Raw genomic sequence first — 22,757 nt, 5'->3', positions numbered from 1 at the left:
GTGTTTTCATTTTATTGAACAGTACAATACTACTAAGCAATAGAGCTCGGCCGTTTGCCCACCAATCATTTTGGGGTCCTTAATCATACGTGTCAGCAGATAGACTGCTGAGCCTTGTGCTGTTTACAACTGATAGCTGGAGATGGATGAATCATAATCAAGGGCGTCTCTCTCTCTCTTTAACCCAAAGTCCTGCTAACATTGAGAGAGGACCCAGATTTTTTGAGTCCAAAGTCACTTCTTTATCTCAGAACCACTGCCCATTGAATTACTATCAGGCTCACCGCTCAGTGTATCATTGGAAATGTTTAATATTACAGCATACTCAAGAACATGACTGCGCACCATGGGCATAGTAGGACAAACAGGTCCGTAGGAACACACAGGATCTCCCATTCAATATCTCTTTACAGAAAAGTCATGACGGTTCCATTTTTCCCAATCTGCCATTTCTCCACAGGGTAAAATCGAATCAGGATCCTAGAAAGAAGCAAACAGCAAATTATTGTTCCATCGGGCATTTTCTGTCCGGAGATATTGCATTAGATAAATCAAGACTGTTTTTGTCAGCTGTCTAGGGCATTAGTATGGAGTCACATATACAAATGAGGAGAGGCTGAATAAACTAGGCTTGTACTCGTTAGAGTTTAGAAGAATGAGGGGAGATCTCATTGAGACATATAAGATGATAAATGGGATGGATAGGATAGAGGTGGAGAGACTCTTCCCGCTCAGAAAGGACAGTAGGACTAGGGGCACAGCCTCAAGATAAAGCGGGGGGGCGGTTTAGAACGGAGTTGAGGAGGAACTTCTTCACTCAAAGGGTGGTGAATCTCTGGAATTCTCTGCCTGTTGAAGTGGTGGAGGCTGCCTCGCTCAATATTTTTAAGACGCGGATTGATGGGTTTTTGATAAGCGAGGGGATTAAGGGTTATGGGGAGAGGGCGGGAATGTGGAACTGAGCCACGACAGATCAGCCATGATCTTATTGAATGGCGGGGCAGGCTCGAAGGGCTAGATGGCCTACTCCTGCTCCTATTTCTTACGTTCTTATGTAAATCACAGAATCCCTACACTACAGAATGAGGCTAGTAAGCTAAATCAAACCTGCAGCCAACAACAAGCCCTTTCCCTGTAACCCCACATATTTATCCTAGTAATCCACCAGAGTCTTATAAAGCCATTGACACCATTGAGGCTGGTTGTGGTGTGTCCAAAGATGACTGATCAGGGCCAATTCGGGCACTGAATGTCCTGGCCCATATTGGACAGACTTGTGGAGATGCCGTAGTTGTTGCACTGGTGGCTCTGAACTTGCGCAGCTCACACTTAAGTTGTGCTTCAGCAATACACCTTGCTTCGTGAGCTTGACAGCCCTTGTGGATGAGGCAGCGCCAGCGTTTCCCAGGTGGTCGTGTCTATATCAAGCGACTTCAGGGAGGCTCTCTAATTTGTTACCTTTCAGGTCACAGACATGAAACAGTGTGCAGTGTGTATGTGTGTGTGTGTGTCACCCCCTTATCCCACAAACTGAACAGAAAAAAATCACTCAACGTGCTTCAGGCTGAAATCTTCACCCTGTTTACTAAATGTGCAATCAGAGGTCTGGATTTGAAACCACGCAGCGTTCCAATAGATGGCGGCAACAGCCAAACTCTCCAATGCCAGTCAGAACTTGCAGTGTCAAGTAGAAACACTCTTTCCAGGCACGCTCGAGCAACTCCCAAACGGCAAATGACCTTTTCCTCCACGACTACACAAAACACTCTACACACTTTACAAGTGGCCCATTTGTAGATTATTGAATCAAGAAATGTGTCCTAGCTACTCCAGTCCTTGGGTAAAGTGAAACAGTAAAAAGTCTGACAACACCAGGTTGAAGTCCAACCGATTTATTTGATAGTAAACTCACTAGCTTTCAGGGTTTGTCCCTTCGTCAGGTTCTGGCCTCAGACAGAGCATATAACAGCACAGACAGTTTACAGGTTACTGATTAGAATGCGAGTCTTTACACCTAACCTGCTGTTCAAGTCTTAAAGAGGCCAACAACGTGAGTGGAAGGAGCACTGATCACAGGTTAAAGAGATGTGTATTGTCTCCAGACAGCACAGTGAGTGAGGTTTTGCAGACTCAGGCAAGTCACAGGGGTTACAGATAGTGCAACATGAACCCAAGAGCCCAGTTCAGACTGTTGGGTTCATGGTGCACTATCTATAACCCCCGTGACTTGCCTGGGTTTGCAAAACCTCACTCACTGTACTGTCTGGAGACAATACACATCTCTTTAACCTGTGATCAGTGCTCCTTCCACACACATTGTCGGCCTCTTTAAGACTTGAACAGCAGATTAGGTGTAAAGATTCGCATTCTAATCAGTAATCTGTAAACTGTGTGTGCTGTTATATGCTCTGTCTGAGGCCAGAACTCTCCATTCACCTGACGAAGGGACAAACCCTGAAAGCTTGTGAGTTTACTATCAAATAAATCGGTTGGACTTAAACCTGGTGTTGTCAGACTTCTTCCTGTGTTTATCCCAGTCCAACGCCGGCATCTCCATACCGTGACTACTAAAGTGAAACAGTCCACGCCCTTTGATGTCCCAGCTATATTGTCACAATGCCAGGAACAAAAGTAAGTATTTGACACTAAATAACTCAAAATTAATGCACATGTCCTTCAAAGTGGCCCCCTGCCAGTGGCTTAGTGGGAAAGGATTCACTTAAACTTGTCAAAATTAATTGAGTTTGACTGACTAATGGACAACACTGGCTATGAGAAACACTGCCTTTATCCTGTACGTTTCTCTTTGGCAGATTCTTGTGTATAATCCTAAATGCCATAGCTCCTCCCCTTGTGGTAGGTGACTGGAGTGGGAATACAGTTAGGTTTATTCTGCCCTTTCCTTGTTTGCAGTATATTTTTTTTCCAAAAATATACCTTATTCATAAAAATCTCAATTAAACTATTGCAAATGTACAGGGCTTTGAATTGCAAACAATGCAGAATCAAAACATTTTTACAGATTTATACAAATTACCGTCATTACATTTCAATACTTAAAACTATATACATGCCTCAATAAATTACCGTGTGCTGTTATTGCTCAGATTGGCACACAGTTACGCAGGTTGAGGCTATTCTGCAGTCCCCAGGCCCTCGGTCTGCCTCCGTTAAAAGGGCTTATAGTGTAGCCTTTCCCTATATTGCCTTTGCGGCGGCTGCCCCAAGCTTCAGCGCGTCCCTCCGCACATAGTCCTGGACCTTGGAATGTGCCAGTCTGCAACATTCGGTCGAGGACAGTTCTTTCAGCTGGAAGATCAGCAAGTTTCGGGCGGACCAAAGTGCGTCCTTCACCGAGTTGATGACCTTCCAGCAGCAGTTGATATTTGTCTCGGTGTGCGTCCCTGGAAACAGCCCGTAGAGCACAGAGTCCTGTGTCACCGAGCTGCTCGAGACGAACCTCGACAAATACCACTGCATCTCAGTCCAGACCTTCTTTGCAAAGGCACATTCCACAAGGAGGTGTACGACCGTCTCATCAGCCCCGCAGCCGCTCCGAGGGCAGCATGCGGTGCTGTTGAGACCTCGAGCGTGCATAAAGGATCTGATGGGGAGTGCCCTTCTCACCACCAGCCAAGCCAGATCTTGGTGCTTGGTGGTGAATCTCTGGAATTCTCTGCCGTTGAAGTGGTGGAGGCTGCCTCGCTAGATATATTTAGGACGCGGGTGGATGGGTTTTTGGTAGGCAAGGGAATTAAGGGATATGGGGAGAAAGCGGGAAAGTGGAACTGATCCACTTCAGATCAGCCATGATCTTATTGAATGACGGGGCAGGCTCGAGGGGCTAGATGGCCGACTCCTGCTCCTATTTCTTATCTTCAATTTCTTATGTTCTTAAAAAGTAAATTCTGCCATCAGAAATCTTGATGTTGAAAATCATCCGCGATATCTCCGAAAGATGCAGCAGAGAGATTAACCCGGACGCTGGTTTGTATTCCTTTGATTAAAGAATGGTCTGATTGGAATTTAAGATGATTGAAAAAGAAGATACTTAAATAAACAGAAAGAAACTCCTTCATCTGGTGGGGAGTTCAGCCCTTAAATAAAGCTCGGGATGAGAGTAGGAAGCACCCCCTCTGCACAAACCGGAGTGCGAATCGCGAATTCTCTCCCCCAAAAGATTTTTGAGGCTGTGGAAGAGGTCAGCTGAAAAGGTCAGAGCTGAGATTGCTGGATTTGTTTTGTTAGGCAACGATATTACGGGATGAGGAATCGAGGCAGATAAATGGAGTTTGACGATGGACGATTGGTGTGTCTTCTTCGATGAGGACCTCGACACCATTGAGGCTGGTTGTGGTGTGTCCGAAGATGACTGATCAGGGCCAATTCGGGCACGGAATGTCCTGGCACATATTGGACAGACTTGTGGAGACGCCGTAGTTGTTGCACTGGTGGCTCTGAACTTGCGCAGCTCACGCTTAAGTTGTGCTTCAGCAATACACCTTGCTTCGTGAGCTTGACAGCCCTTGTGGATGAGGCAGCGCCAGCGTTTCCCAGGTGGTCGTGTCTATATCAAGCGACTTCAGGGAGGCCTTCTAATTTGTTACCTTGCGGGTCACAGACATGAAACAGTGTGTATGTGTGTGTGTGTCACCCCCTTATCCCACAAACTGAACAGAAAAAAATCACTCAACGTGCTTCAGGCTGAAATCTTCACCCTGTTTACTAAATGTGCAATCAGAGGTCTGGATTTGAAACCACGCAGCGTTCCAATAGATGGTGGCAACAGCCAAACACTCCAATGCCAGTCAGAACTTGCAGTGTCAATCAGACTTTTTCCAGGCACGCTCGAGCAACTCCCAAACGGCAAATGACCTTTTCCTCAACGACTACACAAAACACTCTACACACTTTACAAGTGGCCCATTTGTAGATTATTGAATCAAGAAATGTGTCCTAGCTACTCCAGTCCTTGGGTAAAGTGAAACAGTAAAAAGTCTGACAACACCAGGTTTAAGTCCAACTGATTTATTTGACAGTACACTCACTAGCTTTCGGGGTTTGTCCCTTCGTCAGGTGAATGGAGAGTTCTGGCCTCAGACAGAGCATATAACAGCACACACAGTTTACAGGTTACTGATTAGAATGCGAATCTTTACACCTAACCTGCTGTTCAAGTCTTGAAGTGGCTGACAATGTGAGTGCGAGGAGCACTGATCACAGGTTAAAGAGATGTGTATTGTCTCCAGACAGCACAGTGAGTGAGGTTTTGCAGACCCAGGCAAGTCACGGGGGTTACAGATAGTGCAACATGAACCCAAGATCCCAGTTCAGACTGTTGGGTTCATGTTGCACTATCTATAACCCCCGTGACTTGCCTGGGTTTGCAAAACCTCACTCACTGTACTGTCTGGAGACAATACACATCTCTTTAACCTGTGATCAGTGCTCCTCGCACTCACATTGTCAGCCACTTCAAGACTTGAACAGCAGGTTAGGTGTAAAGATTCGCATTCTAATCAGTAATCTGTAAACTGTGCTTTATATGCTCTGTCTGAGGCCAGAACTCTCCATTCACCTGACGAAGGGACAAACCCCGAAAGCTTGTGAGTTTACTATCAAATAAATCGGTTGGACTTAAACCTGGTGTTGTCAGACTTCTTACTGTGTTTACCCCAGTCCAACGCCGGCATCTCCATACCATGACTACTAAAGTGAAACAGTCCACGCCCTTTGATGTCCCAGCTATATTGTCACAATGCCAGGAACAAAAGTAAGTATTTGACACTAAATAATTCAAAATTAATGCACACATCCTTCAAAGTGGCCCCCTGCCAGTGGCTTAGTGGGAAAGGATTCACTTAAACTTGTCAAAATTAATTGAGTTTGACTGACTAATGGACAACACTGGCTATGAGAAACACTGCCTTTATCCTGTACGTCTCTCTTTGGCAGATTCTTGTGTATAATCCTAAATGCCATAGCTCCTCCCCTTGTGGTAGGTGACTGGAGTGGGAATACAGTTGGGTTTATTCTGCCCTTTCCTTGTTTGCAGTATATTTTTTTTCCAAAAATATACTTTATTCATAAAAATCTCAATTAAACTATTGCAAATGTACAGGGCTTTGAATTGCAAACAATGCAGAATCAAAACATTTTTACAGATTTATACAAATTACCGTCATTACATTTCAATACTTAAAACTATATACATGCCTCAATAAATTACCGTGTGCCGTTATTGCTCAGATTGGCACACAGTTACGCAGGTCGAGGGTATTCTGCAGTCCCCAGGCCCTCGGTCTGCCTCAGTTTAAAAGGCCTTATAGTGTGGCCTTTCCCTATATTGCCTTTGCGGCGGCTGCCCCAAGCTTCAGCATGTCCCTCCGCACGTAGTCCTGGACCTTGGAATGTGCCAGTCTGCAACATTCGGTCGAGGACAGTTCTTTCAGCTGGAAGATCAGCAAGTTTCGGGCGGACCAAAGTGCGTCCTTCACCGAGTTGATGGCCTTCCAGCAGCAGTTGATATTTGTCTCGGTGTGCGTCCCTGGAAACAGCCCATAGAGCACAGAGTCCTGCGTCACCGAGCTGCTCGAGACGAACCTCACTAATATCACTGCATCTCAGTCCAGACCTTCTTTGCAAAGGCACATTCCACAAGGAGGTGTGCGACCGTCTCGTCAGCCCCGCAGCCGCTCCGAGGGCAGCGTGCGGTGCTGTTGAGACCTCGAGCGTGCATAAAGGATCTGATGGGGAGTGCCCTTCTCACCACCAGCCAAGCCAGATCTTGGTGCTTGGTGGTGAATCTCTGGAATTCTCTGCCCGTTGAGGTGGTGGAGGCTGCCTCGCTAGATATATTTAGGACGCGGGTGGATGGGTTTTTGGTAGGCAAGGGGATTAAGGGATATGGGGAGAAAGCGGGAAAGTGGAACTGATCCACTTCAGATCAGCCATGATCTTATTGAATGGCGGGGCAGGCTCGAAGGGCTAGATGGCCGACTCCTGCTCCTATTTCTTATGTTCAATTTCTTATGTTCTTAAAAAGTAAATTCTGCCATCAGAAATCTTGATGTTGAAAATCATCCGCGATATCTCCGAAAGATGCAGCAGAGAGATTAACCCGGACGCTGGTTTGTATTCCTTTGATTAAAGAATGGTCTGATTGGAATTTAAGATGATTGAAAAAGAAGATACTTAAATAAACAGAAAGAAACTCCTTCATCTGGTAGGGAGTTCAACCCTTAAATAAAGCTCGGGATGAGAGTAGGAAGCACCCCCTCTGCACAAACCGGAGTGCGAATCGCGAATTCTCTCCCCCAAAAGATTTTTGAGGCTGTGGAAGAGGTCAGCTGAAAAGGTCAGAGCTGAGATTGCTGGATTTGTTTTGTTAGGCAACGATATTACGGGATGAGGAATCGAGGCAGATAAATGGAGTTAGAAGACACACCAATCGTCCATCGTCATCGATGAGGACCTCGACACCACTGAGGCTGGTTGTGGTGTGTCCGAAGATGACTGATCAGGTCCAATTCGGGCACGGAATGTCCTGGCACATATTGGACAGACTTGTGGAGACGCCGTAGTTGTTGCACTGGTGGCTCTGAACTTGCGCAGCTCACGCTTAAGTTGTGCTTCAGCAATACACCTTGCTTCGTGAGCTTGACAGCCCTTGTGGATGAGGCAGCGCCAGCGTTTCCCGGGTGGTCGTGTCTATATCAAGCGACTTCAGGGAGGCCTTCTAATTTGTTACCTTTCAGGTCACAGACATGAAACAGTGTGCAGTGTGTATGTGTGTGTGTATCACCCCCTTATCCCACAAACTGAACAGAAAAAAATCACTCAACGTGCTTCAGGCTGAAATCTTCACCCTGTTTACTAAATGTGCAATCAGAGGTCTGGATTTGAAACCACGCAGCGTTCCAATAGATGGCGGCAACAGCCAAACTCTCCAATGCCAGTCAGAACTTGCAGTGTCAATCAGACTTTTTCCAGGCACGCTCGAGCAACTCCCAAACGGCAAATGACCTTTTCCTCAACGACTACACAAAACACTCTACACACTTTACAAGTGGCCCATTTGTAGGTTATTGAATCAAGAAATGTGTCCTAGCTACTCCAGTCCTTGGGTAAAGTGAAACAGTAAAAAGTCTGACAACACCAGGTTTAAGTCCAACTGATTTATTTGATAGTACACTCACTAGCTTTCGGGGTTTGTCCCTTCGTCAGGTGAATGGAGAGTTCTGGCCTCAGACAGAGCATATAAAGCACAGTTTACAGATTACTGATTAGAATGCGAGTCTTTACACCTAACCTGCTGTTCAAGTCTTGAAGTGGCTGACAATGTGAGTGCGAGGAGCACTGATCACAGGTTAAAGAGATGTGTATTGCCTCCAGACAGTACAGTGAGTGAGGTTTTGCAGACCCAGGCAAGTCACGGGGGTTACAGATAGTGCAACATGAACCCAAGATCCCAGTTCAGACTGTTGGGTTCATGTTGCACTATCTATAACCCCCGTGACTTGCCTGGGTTTGCAAAACCTCACTCACTGTACTGTCTGGAGACAATACACATCTCTTTAACCTGTGATCAGTGCTCCTCGCACTCACATTGTCAGCCACTTCAAGACTTGAACAGCAGGTTAGGTGTAAAGATTCGCATTCTAATCAGTAATCTGTAAACTGTGCTTTATATGCTCTGTCTGAGGCCAGAACTCTCCATTCACCTGACGAAGGGACAAACCCCGAAAGCTTGTGAGTTTACTATCAAATAAATCGGTTGGACTTAAACCTGGTGTTGTCAGACTTCTTACTGTGTTTACCCCAGTCCAACGCCGGCATCTCCATACCATGACTACTAAAGTGAAACAGTCCACGCCCTTTGATGTCCCAGCTGTATTGTCACAATGCCAGAAACAAAAGTAAGTATTTGACACTAAATAATTCAAAATTAATGCACACATCCTTCAAAGTGGCCCCCTGCCAGTGGCTTAGTGGGAAAGGATTCACTTAAACTTGTCAAAATTAATTGAGTTTGACTGACTAATGGACAACACTGGCTATGAGAAACACTGCCTTTATCCTGTACGTTTCTCTTTGGCAGATTCTTGTGTATAATCCTAAATGCCATAGCTCCTCCCCTTGTGGTAGGTGACTGAAGTGGGAATACAGTTGGGTTTAGTCTGCCCTTTCCTTGTTTGCAGTATATTTTTTTTCCAAAAATATACTTTATTCATAAAAATCTCAATTAAACTATTGCAAATGTACAGGGCTTTGAATTGCAAACAATGCAGAATCAAAACATTTTTACAGATTTATACAAATTACCGTCATTACATTTCAATACTTAAAACTATATACATGCCTCAATAAATTACCGTGTGCCGTTATTGCTCAGATTGGCCCACAGTTACGCAGGTCGAGGGTATTCTGCAGTCCCCAGGCCCTCGGTCTGCCTCAGTTTAAAAGGCCTTATAGTGTGGCCTTTCCCTATATTGCCTTTGCGGCGGCTGCCCCAAGCTTCAGCATGTCCCTCCGCACGCAGTCCTGGACCTTGGAATGTGCCAGTCTGCAACATTCGGTCGAGGACAGTTCTTTCAGCTGGAAGATCAGCAAGTTTCGGGCGGACCAAAGTGCATCCTTCACCGAGTTGATGGCCTTCCAGCAGCAGTTGATATTTGTCTCGGTGTGCGTCCCTGGAAACAGCCCATAGAGCACAGAGTCCTGCGTCACCGAGCTGCTCAAGACGAACCTCGACAAATACCACTGCATCTTAGTCCAGACCTTCTTTGCAAAGGCACATTCCACAAGGAGGTGTACGACCGTCTCATCAGCCCCGCAGCCGCTCCGAGGGCAGCATGCGGTGCTGTTGAGACCTCGAGCGTGCATAAAGGATCTGATGGGGAGTGCCCTTCTCACCACCAGCCAAGCCAGATCTTGGTGCTTGGTGGTGAATCTCTGGAATTCTCTGCCCGTTGAGGTGGTGGAGGCTGCCTCGCTAGATATATTTAGGACGCGGGTGGATGGGTTTTTGGTAGGCAAGGGAATTAAGGGATATGGGGAGAAAGCGGGAAAGTGGAACTGATCCACTTCAGATCAGCCATGATCTTATTGAATGGCGGGGCAGGCTCGAAGGGCCAGATGGCCGACTCCTGCTCCTATTTCTTATGTTCAATTTCTTATGTTCTTAAAAAGTAAATTCTGCCATCAGAAATCTTGATGTTGAAAATCATCCGCGATGTCTCCGAAAGATGCAGCAGAGAGATTAACCCGGACGCTGGTTTGTATTCCTTTGATTAAAGAATGGTCTGATTGGAATTTAAGATGATTGAAAAAGAAGACACTTAAATAAACAGAAAGAAACTCCTTCATCTGGTGGGGAGTTCAGCCCTTAAATAAAGCTCGGGATGAGAGTAGGAAGCACCCCCTCTGCACAAACCGGAGTGGGAATTGCGAATTCTCTCCCCGAAAAGATTTTTGAGGCTGTGGAAGGGGTCAGCTGGAAAGGTCAGAGCTGAGATTGCTGGATTTTTTTTGTTAAGCAACGATATTACGGGATGAGGAATCGAGGCAGATAAATGGAGTTAGAAGACACATCAATCGTCCATCGTCATCGATGAGGACCTCGACACCATTGAGGCTGGTTTCAGTGTGTCCGAAGGTGACTGATCAGGGCCAATTCGGGCACAGAATGTCCTGGCACATATTGGACAGACTTGTGGAGACGCTGTAGTTGTTGCACTGGTGGCTCTGGACTTGTGTAGCTCGCGCTTAAGTTGTGCTTCAGCAATACACCTTGCTTCGTGAGCTTGACAGCCCTTGTGGATGAGGCAGCGCCAGCGTTTCCCAGGTGGTCGTGTTAATGTCAAGCGACTTCAGGGAGCCCTTGAGTGCGTCTTTGAAACGTTCTTCTGCCTTCCATGCGAGCGTCTTCCAGCAGAGAGTTCCCCGAAAAGGAGCTGCTTGGGTATGCGCTGGTCTGACATACGGATGACGTGACCTGCCCACCAGGTCTGTGCTCTCATCAGCAACGTGTGGACTGATGGGAGACTTGCTCTGGAGAGAACTTCAGTGTCTGCTTCTTTATCTTGCCATCTGATGCATAATATTCTGCGAAGACAAGTCACGTCGAAATGATTGAGCTGTCTTGCATGCCTTCGATACACAGTCTACATTTCACAGGCATACAGGAGGGTAGTGAGAACTGAGGCGCTGTAGACTTTCAGTTTTGTTGTTGGGCTGATTCCTCGACATTCCCATACAGTGGAGCGCATTCTACCGAAAGCGGAACTTGCCTTTGCTATTCTGCAGTTAGCTTCTGTATCAATAGTCACTGCTCGGGAGAGGGTGCTGCCAAGATAAGTGAACTGGTCCACTGCCTGTAGTTTCTGCCCTTTGATTGTGATTATGGGTTCTGTGTACGGTGCGTGAGCAGCAGGCTGGTGCATAACTTCGGTCTTTTCAATGTTGATGGTGAGTCCAAAGTTGTCACAAGCCGTGGAAAATTTGTCCATACTGACTTGCATCTCTGGCTCTGAGCCAGTATACAGGGCTCAGTCATCTGCAAAGAGGAACTCTGTCAGAACAGTCTCCTTCACTTTGGTAATAGCTTGAAGAGCTTCCCATCCACTCTGTACTTGAGGCTGATTCCAGCAACACTGTCCTGGAAGGCATCATTCAGCGTGGCAGCAAACATCATGCTGAACAGTGTGGGTGTGAGCACACAGCCCTGTTTGACGCAATTGGTGACTGGGAATGCCTCAGAGCATTCTCCACCATCTAGTACTCTGGCCATCACGGAACTGGCATACCATCTGAATGAATTTGCAGGGAGGGGGTAGCCAAACTTTGACCATGATCCTCCACAGGTACAGCACGGTAGCACAGTCGTTAGCACTGCTGCTTCACAGCTCCAGGGACCTGGGTTCGATTCCTGGCTCGGGTCACTGTCAGTGTGGAGTTTGCACATTCTCCTCGTGCCTGTGTGGGTTTCCTCTGGGTACTCCAATTTCCTCCCATAGTCCAAAGATGTGCGGGTTAGGTTGAATGGCCATGCTAAAATTGCCCCTTAGTGTTCTGGGATGTGTAGGTTTAGAGGGATTAGTGGGTATAATACGTAGGGATATGGGGATGGGGCCTGGGTGGTATTGTGGTCGGTGCAGACTCTGGGCCAAAGGGCCTCTTTCTGCACTGTAGGGTTCTATGTTCCACAGGCCTTGTCGGCTTACACATCAATGATTATCTAATTGAAATAAGGGCCTACTCCCCTGCTGATCTAGTGTTTTTTTTATATATTTTACTCCGTTCTTGAAGTTACAAAGCCAATGCTCAGAATGGACTGAGCAAACCCAAAACCATTCCCTGCTTGTTCCAAAAACCAAACTCAAAAGCCAATGAATCCAATCAATGATCCCTACAAGAGAAACAAACAAGATTCAAGCTGACACATAAGGCTTTGTACCACATGTTGGGCTTAATCTGACATTTGATCTTAGCCAAAAAGCCAAGAAGCTGAATTGCCTCTAATGCAAGTGTACACTCCAGTCTTTGATGTGTATCATCGATTCAAATCCGCACAATCTAGACAGACGATTGTACGATTTCTCGGGCACCAAAATGTGAAAACACTGATCAAACATGTAGATATCAGATGACCCCCAATTGCAGCTCTGCATTAACAGAACACACAAACCACCTTTCAATTGAAAGAAGTCTCTTCAATTTGTTGAAGAATATTGAGGAGTTTTTACAAATGCTCTAAGAGGTTTGCCCTCACAGCCACAAGGAGAATGTGCAAACTCCACACAGACAGTGACCCGAGCCGGGATTCGAACCCAGGTCCCTGGAGCTGTGAAGCAGCAGTGCTAACCACTGTGCTACCGTGCCGCCCAAACGGCAAATGATGGATAAATGTAGGGTCCATCCCCTGGACAAGTGCCTCGAGAATCTTTCACGTCCAGCTAATGCAGCAGATGGAGCCTTACTCTTATTGATCCTCGGAGGCTATTTCCCAGGGTTGATCTGGTCGCTACGAGAGGACACAGGTTTAAGGTGCTGGGGAGCAGGTACAGAGGAGATGTTAGGGGTAAGTTTTTCACTCAGAGGGTGGTGAGTGAGTGGAATCGGCTGCCGTCGGTGGTGGTGGAGGCCAACTCGCTGGGGTCTTTTAAAAGACTTCTGGATGAGTATATGGGATCTAATGGGATTGGGAGTTACAGATAGGTCTATGGCTTGGTAGGTAGGGATATGATCGGCGCAACTTGTGGGCCGAAGGGCCTGTTTGTGCTGTAGTGTTCTATAAGTTCATGCAATTTTCTTCAACCTTTGATACTTAGAACTGCAAAGAAAACTCAATTGTTTTCTAATTTGTTACCTTTCGGGTCACAGACATGAAACTGTGTGTGTGTGTGTGTGTGTGTGTGTGTGTGTGTGTGTGTGTGTGTGTGTGTGTGTGTGTGTGTGTGTCACCCCCTTATCCCACAAACTGAACAGAAAAAATCACTCAACGTGCTTCAGGCTGAAATCTTCACCCTGTTTACTAAATGTGCAATCAGAGGTCTGGATTTGAAACCACGCAGCGTTCCAATAGATGGCGGCAACAGCCAAACTCTCCAATGCCAGTCAGAACTTGCAGTGTCAAGTAGAAACACTCTTTCCAGGCACGCTCGAGCAACTCCCAAACGGCAAATGACCTTTTCCTCAACGACTACACAAAACACTCTACACACTTTACAAGTGGCCCATTTGTAGATTATTGAATCAAGAAATGTGTCCTAGCTACTCCAGTCCTTGGGTAAAATGAAACAGTAAGAAGTCTGACAACACCAGGTTTAAGTCCAACCGATTTATTTGATAGTAAACTCACAAGCTTTCAGGGTTTGTCCCTTCGTCAGGTGAATGGAGAGTTCTGGCCTCAGACAGAGCATATAAAGCACAGACAGTTTACAGGTTACTGATTAGAATGCGAATCTTTACACCTAACCTGCTGTTCAAGTCTTGAAGTGGCTGACAATGTGAGTGCGAGGAGCACTGATCACAGGTTAAAGAGATGTGTATTGTCTCCAGACAGCATAGTGAGTGAGGTTTTGCAGACCCAGGCAAGTCACAGGGGTTACAGATAGTGCAACATGAACCCAAGATCCCAGTTCAGACTGTTGGGTTCATGTTGCACTATCTGTAACCCCCGTGACTTGCCTGGGTCTGCAAAACCTCACTCACTATGCTGTCTGGAGACAATACATGTCTCTTTAACCTGTGCCTAATGCTGTTTCCACTCACATTGTCGGCCTCTTTAAGACTTGAACAGCAGGTTAGGTGTAAAGATTCGCATTCTAATCAGTAACCTGTAAACTGTGTGTGCTGTTATATGCTCTGTCTGAGGCCAGAACTCTCCATTCACCTGACGAAGGGACAAACCCCGAAAGCTTGTGAGTTTACTATCAAATAAATCGGTTGGACTTAAACCTGGTGTTGTCAGACTTCTTACTGTGTTTACCCCAGTCCAACGCCGGCATCTCCATACCATGACTACTAAAGTGAAACAGTCCACGCCCTTTGATGTCCCAGCTATATTGTCACAATGCCAGGAACAAAAGTAAGTATTTGACACTAAATAACTCAAAATTAATGCACACATCCTTCAAAGTGGCCCCCTGCCAGTGGCTTAGTGGGAAAGGATTCACTTAAACTTGTCAAAATTAATTGAGTTTGACTGACTAATGGACAACACTGGCTATGAGAAACACTGCCTTTATCCTGTACGTTTCTCTTTGGCAGATTCTTGTGTATAATCCTAAATGCTATAGCTCCTCCCCTTGTGGTAGGTGACTGGAGTGGGAATACAGTTAGGTTTATTCTGCCCTTTCCTTGTTTGCAGTATATTTTTTTTCCAAAAATATACCTTATTCATAAAAATCTCAATTAAACTATTGCAAATGTACAGGGCTTTGAATTGCAAACAATGCAGAATCAAAACATTTTTACAGATTTATACAAATTACCGTCATTACATTTCAATACTTAAAACTATATACATGCCTCAATAAATTACCGTGTGCTGTTATTGCTCAGATTGGCACACAGTTACGCAGGTTGAGGCTATTCTGCAGTCCCCAGGCCCTCGGTCTGCCTCTGTTAAAAGGCCTTATAGTGTGGACTTTCCCTATATTGCCTTTGCGGCGGTTGCCCCAAGCTTCAGCGCATCCCTCCGCACATAGTCCTGGACCTTGGAATGTGCCAGTCTGCAACACTCGGTCGAGGACAGTTCTTTCAGCTGGAAGATCAGCAAGTTTCGGGCGGACCAAAGTGCGTCCTTCACCGAGTTGATGACCTTCCAGCAGCAATTGATAATTGTCTCGGTGTGCGTCCCTGGAAACAGCCCGTAGAGCACAGAGTCCTGCGTCACCGAGCTGCTCGAGACGAACCTCGACAAATACCACTGCATCTCACTCCAGACCTTCTTTGCAAAGGCACATTCCACAAGGAGGTGTGCGACCGTCTTATCAGCCCCGCAGCCGCTCCGAGGGCAGCGTGCGGTGCTGTTGAGACCTCGAGAGTGCATAAAGGATCTGACGGGGAGTGCCCTTCTCACCACCAGCCAAGCCAGATCTTGGTGCTTGGTGGTGAATCTCTGGAATTCTCTGCCCGTTGAGGTGGTGGAGGCTGCCTCGCTAGATATATTTAGGACGTGGGTTGATAGGTTTTTGGTAGGCAAGGGGATTAAGGGTTATGGGGAGAAAGCGGGAAAGTGGAACTGATCCACTTCAGATCAGCCATGATCTTATTGAATGGCGGGGCAGGCTCGAAGGGCCAGATGGCCGACTCCTGCTCCTATTTCTTATCTTCAATTTCTTATGTTCTTAAAAAGTAAATTCTGCCATCAGAAATCTTGATGTTGAAAATCATCCGCGATATCTCCGAAAGATGCAGCAGAGAGATTAACCCGGACGCTGGTTTGTATTCCTTTGATTAAAGAATGGTCTGATTGGAATTTAAGATGATTGAAAAAGAAGATACTTAAATAAACAGAAAGAAACTCCTTCATCTCGTGGGGAGTTCAGCCCTTAAATAAAGCTCAGGATGAGAGTAGGAAGCACCCCCTCTGCACAAACCGGAGTGGGAATCGCGAATTCTCTCCCCGAAAAGATTTTTGAGGCTGTGGAAGGGGTCAGCTGAAAAGGTCAGAGCTGAGATTGCTGGATTTGTTTTGTTAGGCAACGATATTACGGGATGAGGAATCGAGGCAGATAAATGGAGTTAGAAGACACACCAATCGTCCATCGTCATCGATGAGGACCTCGACACCATTGAGGCTGGTTGTGGTGTGTCCAAAGATGACTGATCAGGACCAATTCGGGCACAGAATGTCCTGGCACATATTGGACAGACTTGTGGAGACGCTGTAGTTGTTGCGCTGGTGGCTCTGAACTTGCGCAGCTCGCGCTTAAGTTGTGCTTCAGCAATACACCTTGCTTCGTGAGCTTGACAGCCCTTGTGGATGAGGCAGCGCCAGCGTTTCCCAGGTGGTCGTGTTAATGTCAAGCGACTTCAGGGAGGCTTTGTGTGCGTCTTTGTAACGTTCCTTCTGCCTTCCATGTGAGTGTTTTCCAGCAGAGAGTTCCCCAAAAAGGAGGTGCTCGGGTCTGTGCTCATCGGATGATGTGACCTGCCCACCGGGTCTGTGCTCTCATCAGCAGTGTGTGGACTGATGGTAGACTTGCTCTGGAGAGAACTTCAGTGTCTGGTTCTTTATCTTGCCATCTGATGCATAATATTCTCCGAAGACAAGTCACGTCGAAATGATTGAGCTGTCTTGCATGCCTTCGATACACAGTCTACATTTCACAGGCATACAGGAGGGTAGTGAGTACTGCGGCGCTGTAGACTTTCAGTTTTGTTGCTTGTCTGATTCCTCGACATTCCCATACAGTGGAGCGCAGTCTACCGAAAGCGGAACTTGCCTTTGCTATTCTGCAGTTAGCTTCTGTATCAATAGTCACTGCTTGGGAGAGGGTGCTGCCAAAGTAAGTGAACTGGTCCACTGCCTGTAGTTTCTGCCCTTTGATTGTGATTATGGGTTCTGTGTACGGTGCATGAAGAGCAGGCTGGTGCATAACTTCGGTCTTTTCAATGTTGATGGTGAGTCCAAATTTGTCACAAGCTGTGGAAAATTTGTCCGTGCTGACTTGCATCTCTGGCTCTGAGCCAGTATACAGGGCACAGTCATCAGCAAAGAGGAACTCTCTCAGAACAGTCTCCTTCACTTTGGTAATAGCTTGAAGAGCTTCCCATCCACTCTGTACTTGAGGCTGATTCCAGCAACACTGTCCTGGAAGGCATCATTCAGCGTGGCAGCAAACATCATGCTGAACAGTGTGGGTGTGAGCACACAGCCCTGTTTGACGCAATTGGTGACTGGGAATGCCTCAGAGGATTCTCCACCATCCAGTACTCTGGCCATCATGGAACTGGCATACCATCTGAATGAATTTGTGGGGAGGGGGTAGCCGAATTTTGACCATGATCCTCCACAGGTATGGCACGGTAGCACATTGGTTAGCACTGCTGCTTCACAGCTCCAGGGACCTAGATTCGATTCCCAGCTTGGGTCACTGTCTGTGTGGAGTTTGCACATTCTCCTTGTGTCTGCGTGGGTTTCTTCTGGGTACTCCAGTTTCCTCCCACAGTCCAAAGATGTGTGGGTTAGGTTGATTGGCCATGCTAAAATTGTCCCTTAGTGTTCTGGGATGTGTAGGTTAGAGGGATTAGTGGGTATAATACGTAGGGATATGGGGGTAGGGCCTGGGTGGGATTGTGGTCGGTGCAGACTCGATGGGCCTGTTTCTGCACTGTAGGGTTTCTATGTTCTACAGGCCTTGTCGGCTTACACATCAATGATTATCTAATTGAAATAAGGGCCTACTCCCCTGCTGATCTAGTCTTTTTTTATATACTTTACTCCATTCTTGAAGTTACAAAGCCAATGCTCAGAATGGACTGAGCAAACCCAAAACCATTCCCTGCTTGTTCCAAAAACCAAACTCAAAAGCCAATGAATCCAATCCATGATCCCTACAAGAGAAACAAACAAGATTCAAGCTGACACATAAGGCTTTGTACCACATGTTGGGCTTAATCTGACATTTGATCAAAGCCAAACGGCCGAGAAGCTGAATTGCTTCTAATGCAAGTGTACACTCCAGTCTTTGATGTGTATCATCGATTCAAATCCGCACAATCTAGACAGAAGATTGTACGATTTCTCGGGCACCAAAATGTGAAAACACTGATCAAACATGTAGATATCAGATGACTCCCAATTGCAGCTCTGCATTAACAGAACACACAAACCACCTCTCAATTGAAAGAAGTCTCTTCAATTTGTTGAAGAATATTGAGGAGTTTTTACAAATGCTAAAAGAGGTTTGCCCTTGCAGACACAAGGAGAATGTGCAAACTCCACACAGACAGTGACCCGAGCTGAGATTTGAACCCAGGTCCCTGGAGCTGTGAAGCAGCAGTGCTAACCACTGTACCACTGTGCTACCATACCACCCAAACGGCAAATGATGGTTAAATGTAGGGTCCATCCCCTGGACAAGTGCCCTATGATACTACGAAGATGAGTGGAAAAGCAAATTGCGCGGAGGGTGTGGAAAGTCTGCAGAGGGATCTAGATAGGCTGAGCGAGTGGGCGAGGACCTGGCAGATGGAGTACAATGTTAGCAAGTGTGAAGTTATCCACTTTGGCAGGAATAATAGTAGGAGGGATTACTACTTAAAGGGCGAAAAGCTGCAGCATGCTACGGTGCAGAGGGACCTGGGCGTCCTTGTGCACGAGTCGCAAAAACCCAGCCTGCAGGTGCAGCAGGTGGTCAGGAAGGCGAATGGGATGCTGGCCTTTATAGCGAGGGGGATAGAATATAAAAGCAGGGAGGTCTTGCTGCAACTGTACAGGGCACTGGTGAGGCCGCAACTGGAGTACGTGCAGTTTTGGTTGCCGCACTTGCGCAAGGATATTTTGGCCTTGGAGGGAGTGCAGAGGAGGTTCACTAGGCTGATACCGGAGATGAGGGGGTTGGACTATGAAGAGAGACTAAATAAACTGGATCTGTACTCGTTGGAGTTTAGAAGGATGAGGGGGGATCTTATAGAGACGCATAAGATAATGAAGGGGATGGATAGGGTAGAGGTAGAGAGATTCTTCCTGCTTAGAAAGGACAGCAGGACTAGAGGGCACAGCCTCAAGATAAGGGGGGGGGGGGGGGGCAGGTTAGAACAGAGTTGAGGAGGAACTTCTTCACTCAAAGGGTGGTGAATCTCTGGAATTCTCTGCCCGTTGAAGTGGTGGAGGCTGCCTCGCTGAATATATTTAAGTCACGGGTAGATAGGTTTCTGATAGACAAGGGAATTAAGGGTTATGGGGAGAAAGCGGGAAAGTGGAACTGATCCACTTCAGATCAGCCATGATCTTATTGAATGGCGGGGCAGGCTCAAAGGGCTAGATGGCCGACTCCTGCTCCTATTTCTTATGTTCTTACTTTGCTACATTTACAATTCCAAACTGAACCTGCACCCAATCTCGTTCCTTTTGCCTCATTTATTTCCCCGCTTGACCAACCGTCCTCTCCCCCCAAAAACACCCTCGTTCCTTAGAAACTCAGCAACCCACATTCTCTCCGGTCTCCTCCCTGTCACAGAGTCACGCCACCTCTCAGAAACTTTGTCTCTTCCCTGTCCCTAAAGGGAGTGCTGCATTTTTAGTGTGCGGTTCGCAACCTCAAACAACCTCCCATAGCATTTTGAGTACTTCTGGAAACATGACAGCCAGTTGGTGCACAGCAAGATCCCACACACAACAATGTGGTAATCAGTTCATCTGTTTTAGATCATAGAAACCCTACAGTGCAGAAAGAGGCCCTTCGGCCCATCGAGTCTGCACCGAACACAATCCTACCCAGGCCCTACGCCCATATCCCTACATATTATACCCACTGATCCACGCATCTCTGGACACTAAGGGGCAATTTAAGCATGGCCAATCAACCTAACCGGCACATCTTTGGACTGTGGGAGGAAACCGGAGCACCCGGAGGAAACCCACGCAGACACGAGGAGAATGTGCAAACTCCACACACAGGCAGTGACCTGAGCCAGGATTCGAACCCAGGTCCCTGGAGCTGTGAAGCAGCAGCGCTAACCCACTGTGCTACCGTGCCGCCCAAACGGCAAATGATGGATAAATGTAGGGTCCATCCCCTGGACAAGTGCCTCGAGAATCTTTCACGTCCAGCTAATGCAGCAGATGGAGCCTTACTCTTATTGATCCTCGGAGGCTATTTCCCAGGGCTGAAATGGTCGCTACGAGAGGACACAGGTTTAAGGTGCTGGGGAGCAGGTACAGAGGAGATGTCAGGGGTAAGTTTTTCACTCAGAGGGTGGTGAGTGAGTGGAATCGGCAGTGGTGGTGGTACAGGCGAACTTGCTGGGGTCTTTTAAAAGACTTCTGGATGAGTATATGGGATTTAATGGGATTGGGAGTTACAGATAGGTCTATGGCTTGGTAGGTAGGGATATGATCGGCGTAACTTGTGGGCCGAAGGGCCTGTTTGTGCTGTAGTGTTCTATGTTCTACGTACTCAGTTTCTTTCGCAGTAAAGCGGTTTGGAATGTTCTGAGACCAAGACAGGTGCTACAGAAATGCAAGTCACTGCTTTCAACAACACTGCGCGCAAGCGTCCGCCTCGGGAACGCACTCCAGTCTCCAGCGTTGGATTTCAACCACAACCCTTTGACTCAGGAGGTGGGAGTGGGCCACAGATGACAGCCCAACCACAAAGCTCTGAATCCTCAACGCTTACCTGTCTGCGGTTAATCCCAGCTCCTGGGTGAGGAACTCAAAGAACTTGGCACTGTGTTGCTTGTTCTGCTCTGCCGTGCCCACCACGCCAATGGAAGAGACTAACAGTTGGGCACAGGGGGCCGTGCTGCCTCCAACAGCCATTAACTGGCCTGACCTCACGATCACATTGATCCTCTTAAAAAAAAATAAAAACTTTGTTTCAAGGATAAATTTTAAGGAAGGTCTTAAACTATTGCCCACCCAATTTCCCTTACTGGCTCCTTTGTTAGCTGATAAGAACAAAGAACAAAAACAGCCCGGGAAACAGGCCCAATGAGCCCACGCCACCATTTTAACATTACCAGTCCCCCCCCTCCACCCGTGACCCTTATCTATTGTTTTATGGCCATCCACATTGAGGGGAGACTAATTTAGGGACAATTTATTACCTCCAATCAACCTAATAGCACATCTTTGGGGTGTGGGAGGAAACCGGAGCACCCGGAGAAAACCCACGCAGACACGGGGAGAATGCGCAAACTCCCACAGACACCGGCCCAAATCCATGTGTCTGCACAGCAATCAGCGATAGTCACTGAACTGTCATGTTGCCCAGCATCTGGTCCAGTTTAGGCACACACTAATGACATGAAGCACTAGGCCAATCTCGAACATCCAAGAGCAGCCCCAGTACGACCCATCGCGTGTATGCCCCTCGTTGGACAACAAGGCGGACCGATTTAAAACCTGTGAATTAAAAGAGAAAAACGTTAGTATCATTCCACATCCTTATACATTACCAGGGACGTCCCAATGCTAATGAACCTTATTTAAAACAATCTCCTATATCCCTCCATCTCCAACCCACTCATGTGCCTGTCTAAGTTACTCTTAAACAACTCCAGTGTGCCTGCCTCCACCACCTTACTTGGCAGAGCATTCCATACCCCCACTACCCTCTAATATCTGTGTTATACCTCTCCCCCCGCACCTTAAGCCCATGGCCCCTATGTCTCTAACATAGGAAATAGCTTACCTCTGTTTGCTCTATCTATACCCTTCATAATCTTATATACCTCTATTAGATCCCCCCTCAGTCGCCGTCTTTCAAGGGAAAAGAGCCCCAATTTCTTCAATCTTTCCTCATAACCCAGTCCTTCCATACCAGGCAACATCCTGGTAAACCTCCTCTGCACTCTCTCCAGAGTCTCCACGTCCTTCCGGTAGTAAGGCGACCAGAACTGGACGCAGTTCTCCAAATGCGGCCTAACCAACGTTCTATACAACTGCAACATTAGACTCCAGCTCTTATATTCTATACCCTTTCCTATAAAGGCTAACGTACCATAGGCTTTCTTCACAACCTTCTCCACTTGTACTGCCACCTTCAAAGACTTGTGCATTTGCACCCCCAGGTCCCACTGCGTTTCTATACTCCTTATGGGCTTACCCTTTATCATATAACTCCCCCCTACATTATTCCAGCCAAAATGCATCACCTCACATTTATCCGGATTAAACTCCATTTGCCATATATCTGCCTAATCTACCAGCCTATCAATATCCCGTTGTATTGCCAGACACTGCTCCTCACTGCCTGCCAATCCAGCCATCTTAGTGTCATCAGCAAATTTGCTGATCACACCACCTACTCCCTCTTCCAAGTCGTTTATATACACTACAAAGAGAAGAGGTCCCAGTACTGAGCCCTGCGGCACACCACTAGTGACAGACCTCCAGCTAGAAAAGGACTCCTCCACTACTACTCTGTCTCCTCTTTGCAAGCCAGTTCTCTACCCATCTAGATACCTGGTGATATTATCACCAGTTCCCTCTCTCCTTCAAATCTGCTTTCATCATCCCAACTCTTAAAAAAGACAAATTTCTCTGTATTTACAAACTACTATTCCACCTCTAACAT

At 46.9% G+C, this 22,757-nt stretch overlaps 1 protein-coding gene across 1 annotated transcript in view; it reads right to left on the bottom strand.

Annotated features, from left to right (window-relative positions):
- Positions 1-287: 287 nt before the first annotated feature.
- ddt (D-dopachrome tautomerase) overlaps positions 288-22,757 on the bottom strand; it is a 31,386-nt gene continuing 8,916 nt past the window's right edge. Inside the window, exons 2-3 of the mRNA XM_080208789.1 lie at positions 20,856-21,031; positions 288-480 (exon numbers count right to left, since the gene is read on the bottom strand). Of these exons, the coding sequence (XP_080064915.1) occupies positions 408-480; positions 20,856-21,031 (249 nt within the window). The 3' untranslated portion in view covers positions 288-407. The remainder of the gene's footprint in view (positions 481-20,855; positions 21,032-22,757) is intronic.

This window comes from Carcharhinus amblyrhynchos, chromosome 20 (genome assembly GCF_965287045.1).
Source record: "Carcharhinus amblyrhynchos chromosome 20, sCarAmb.v2.hapA, whole genome shotgun sequence".
NCBI classification, from domain to species: Eukaryota; Metazoa; Chordata; class Chondrichthyes; order Carcharhiniformes; family Carcharhinidae; genus Carcharhinus; species Carcharhinus amblyrhynchos.
This window is presented reverse-complemented; position numbering and strand designations above follow the sequence as displayed.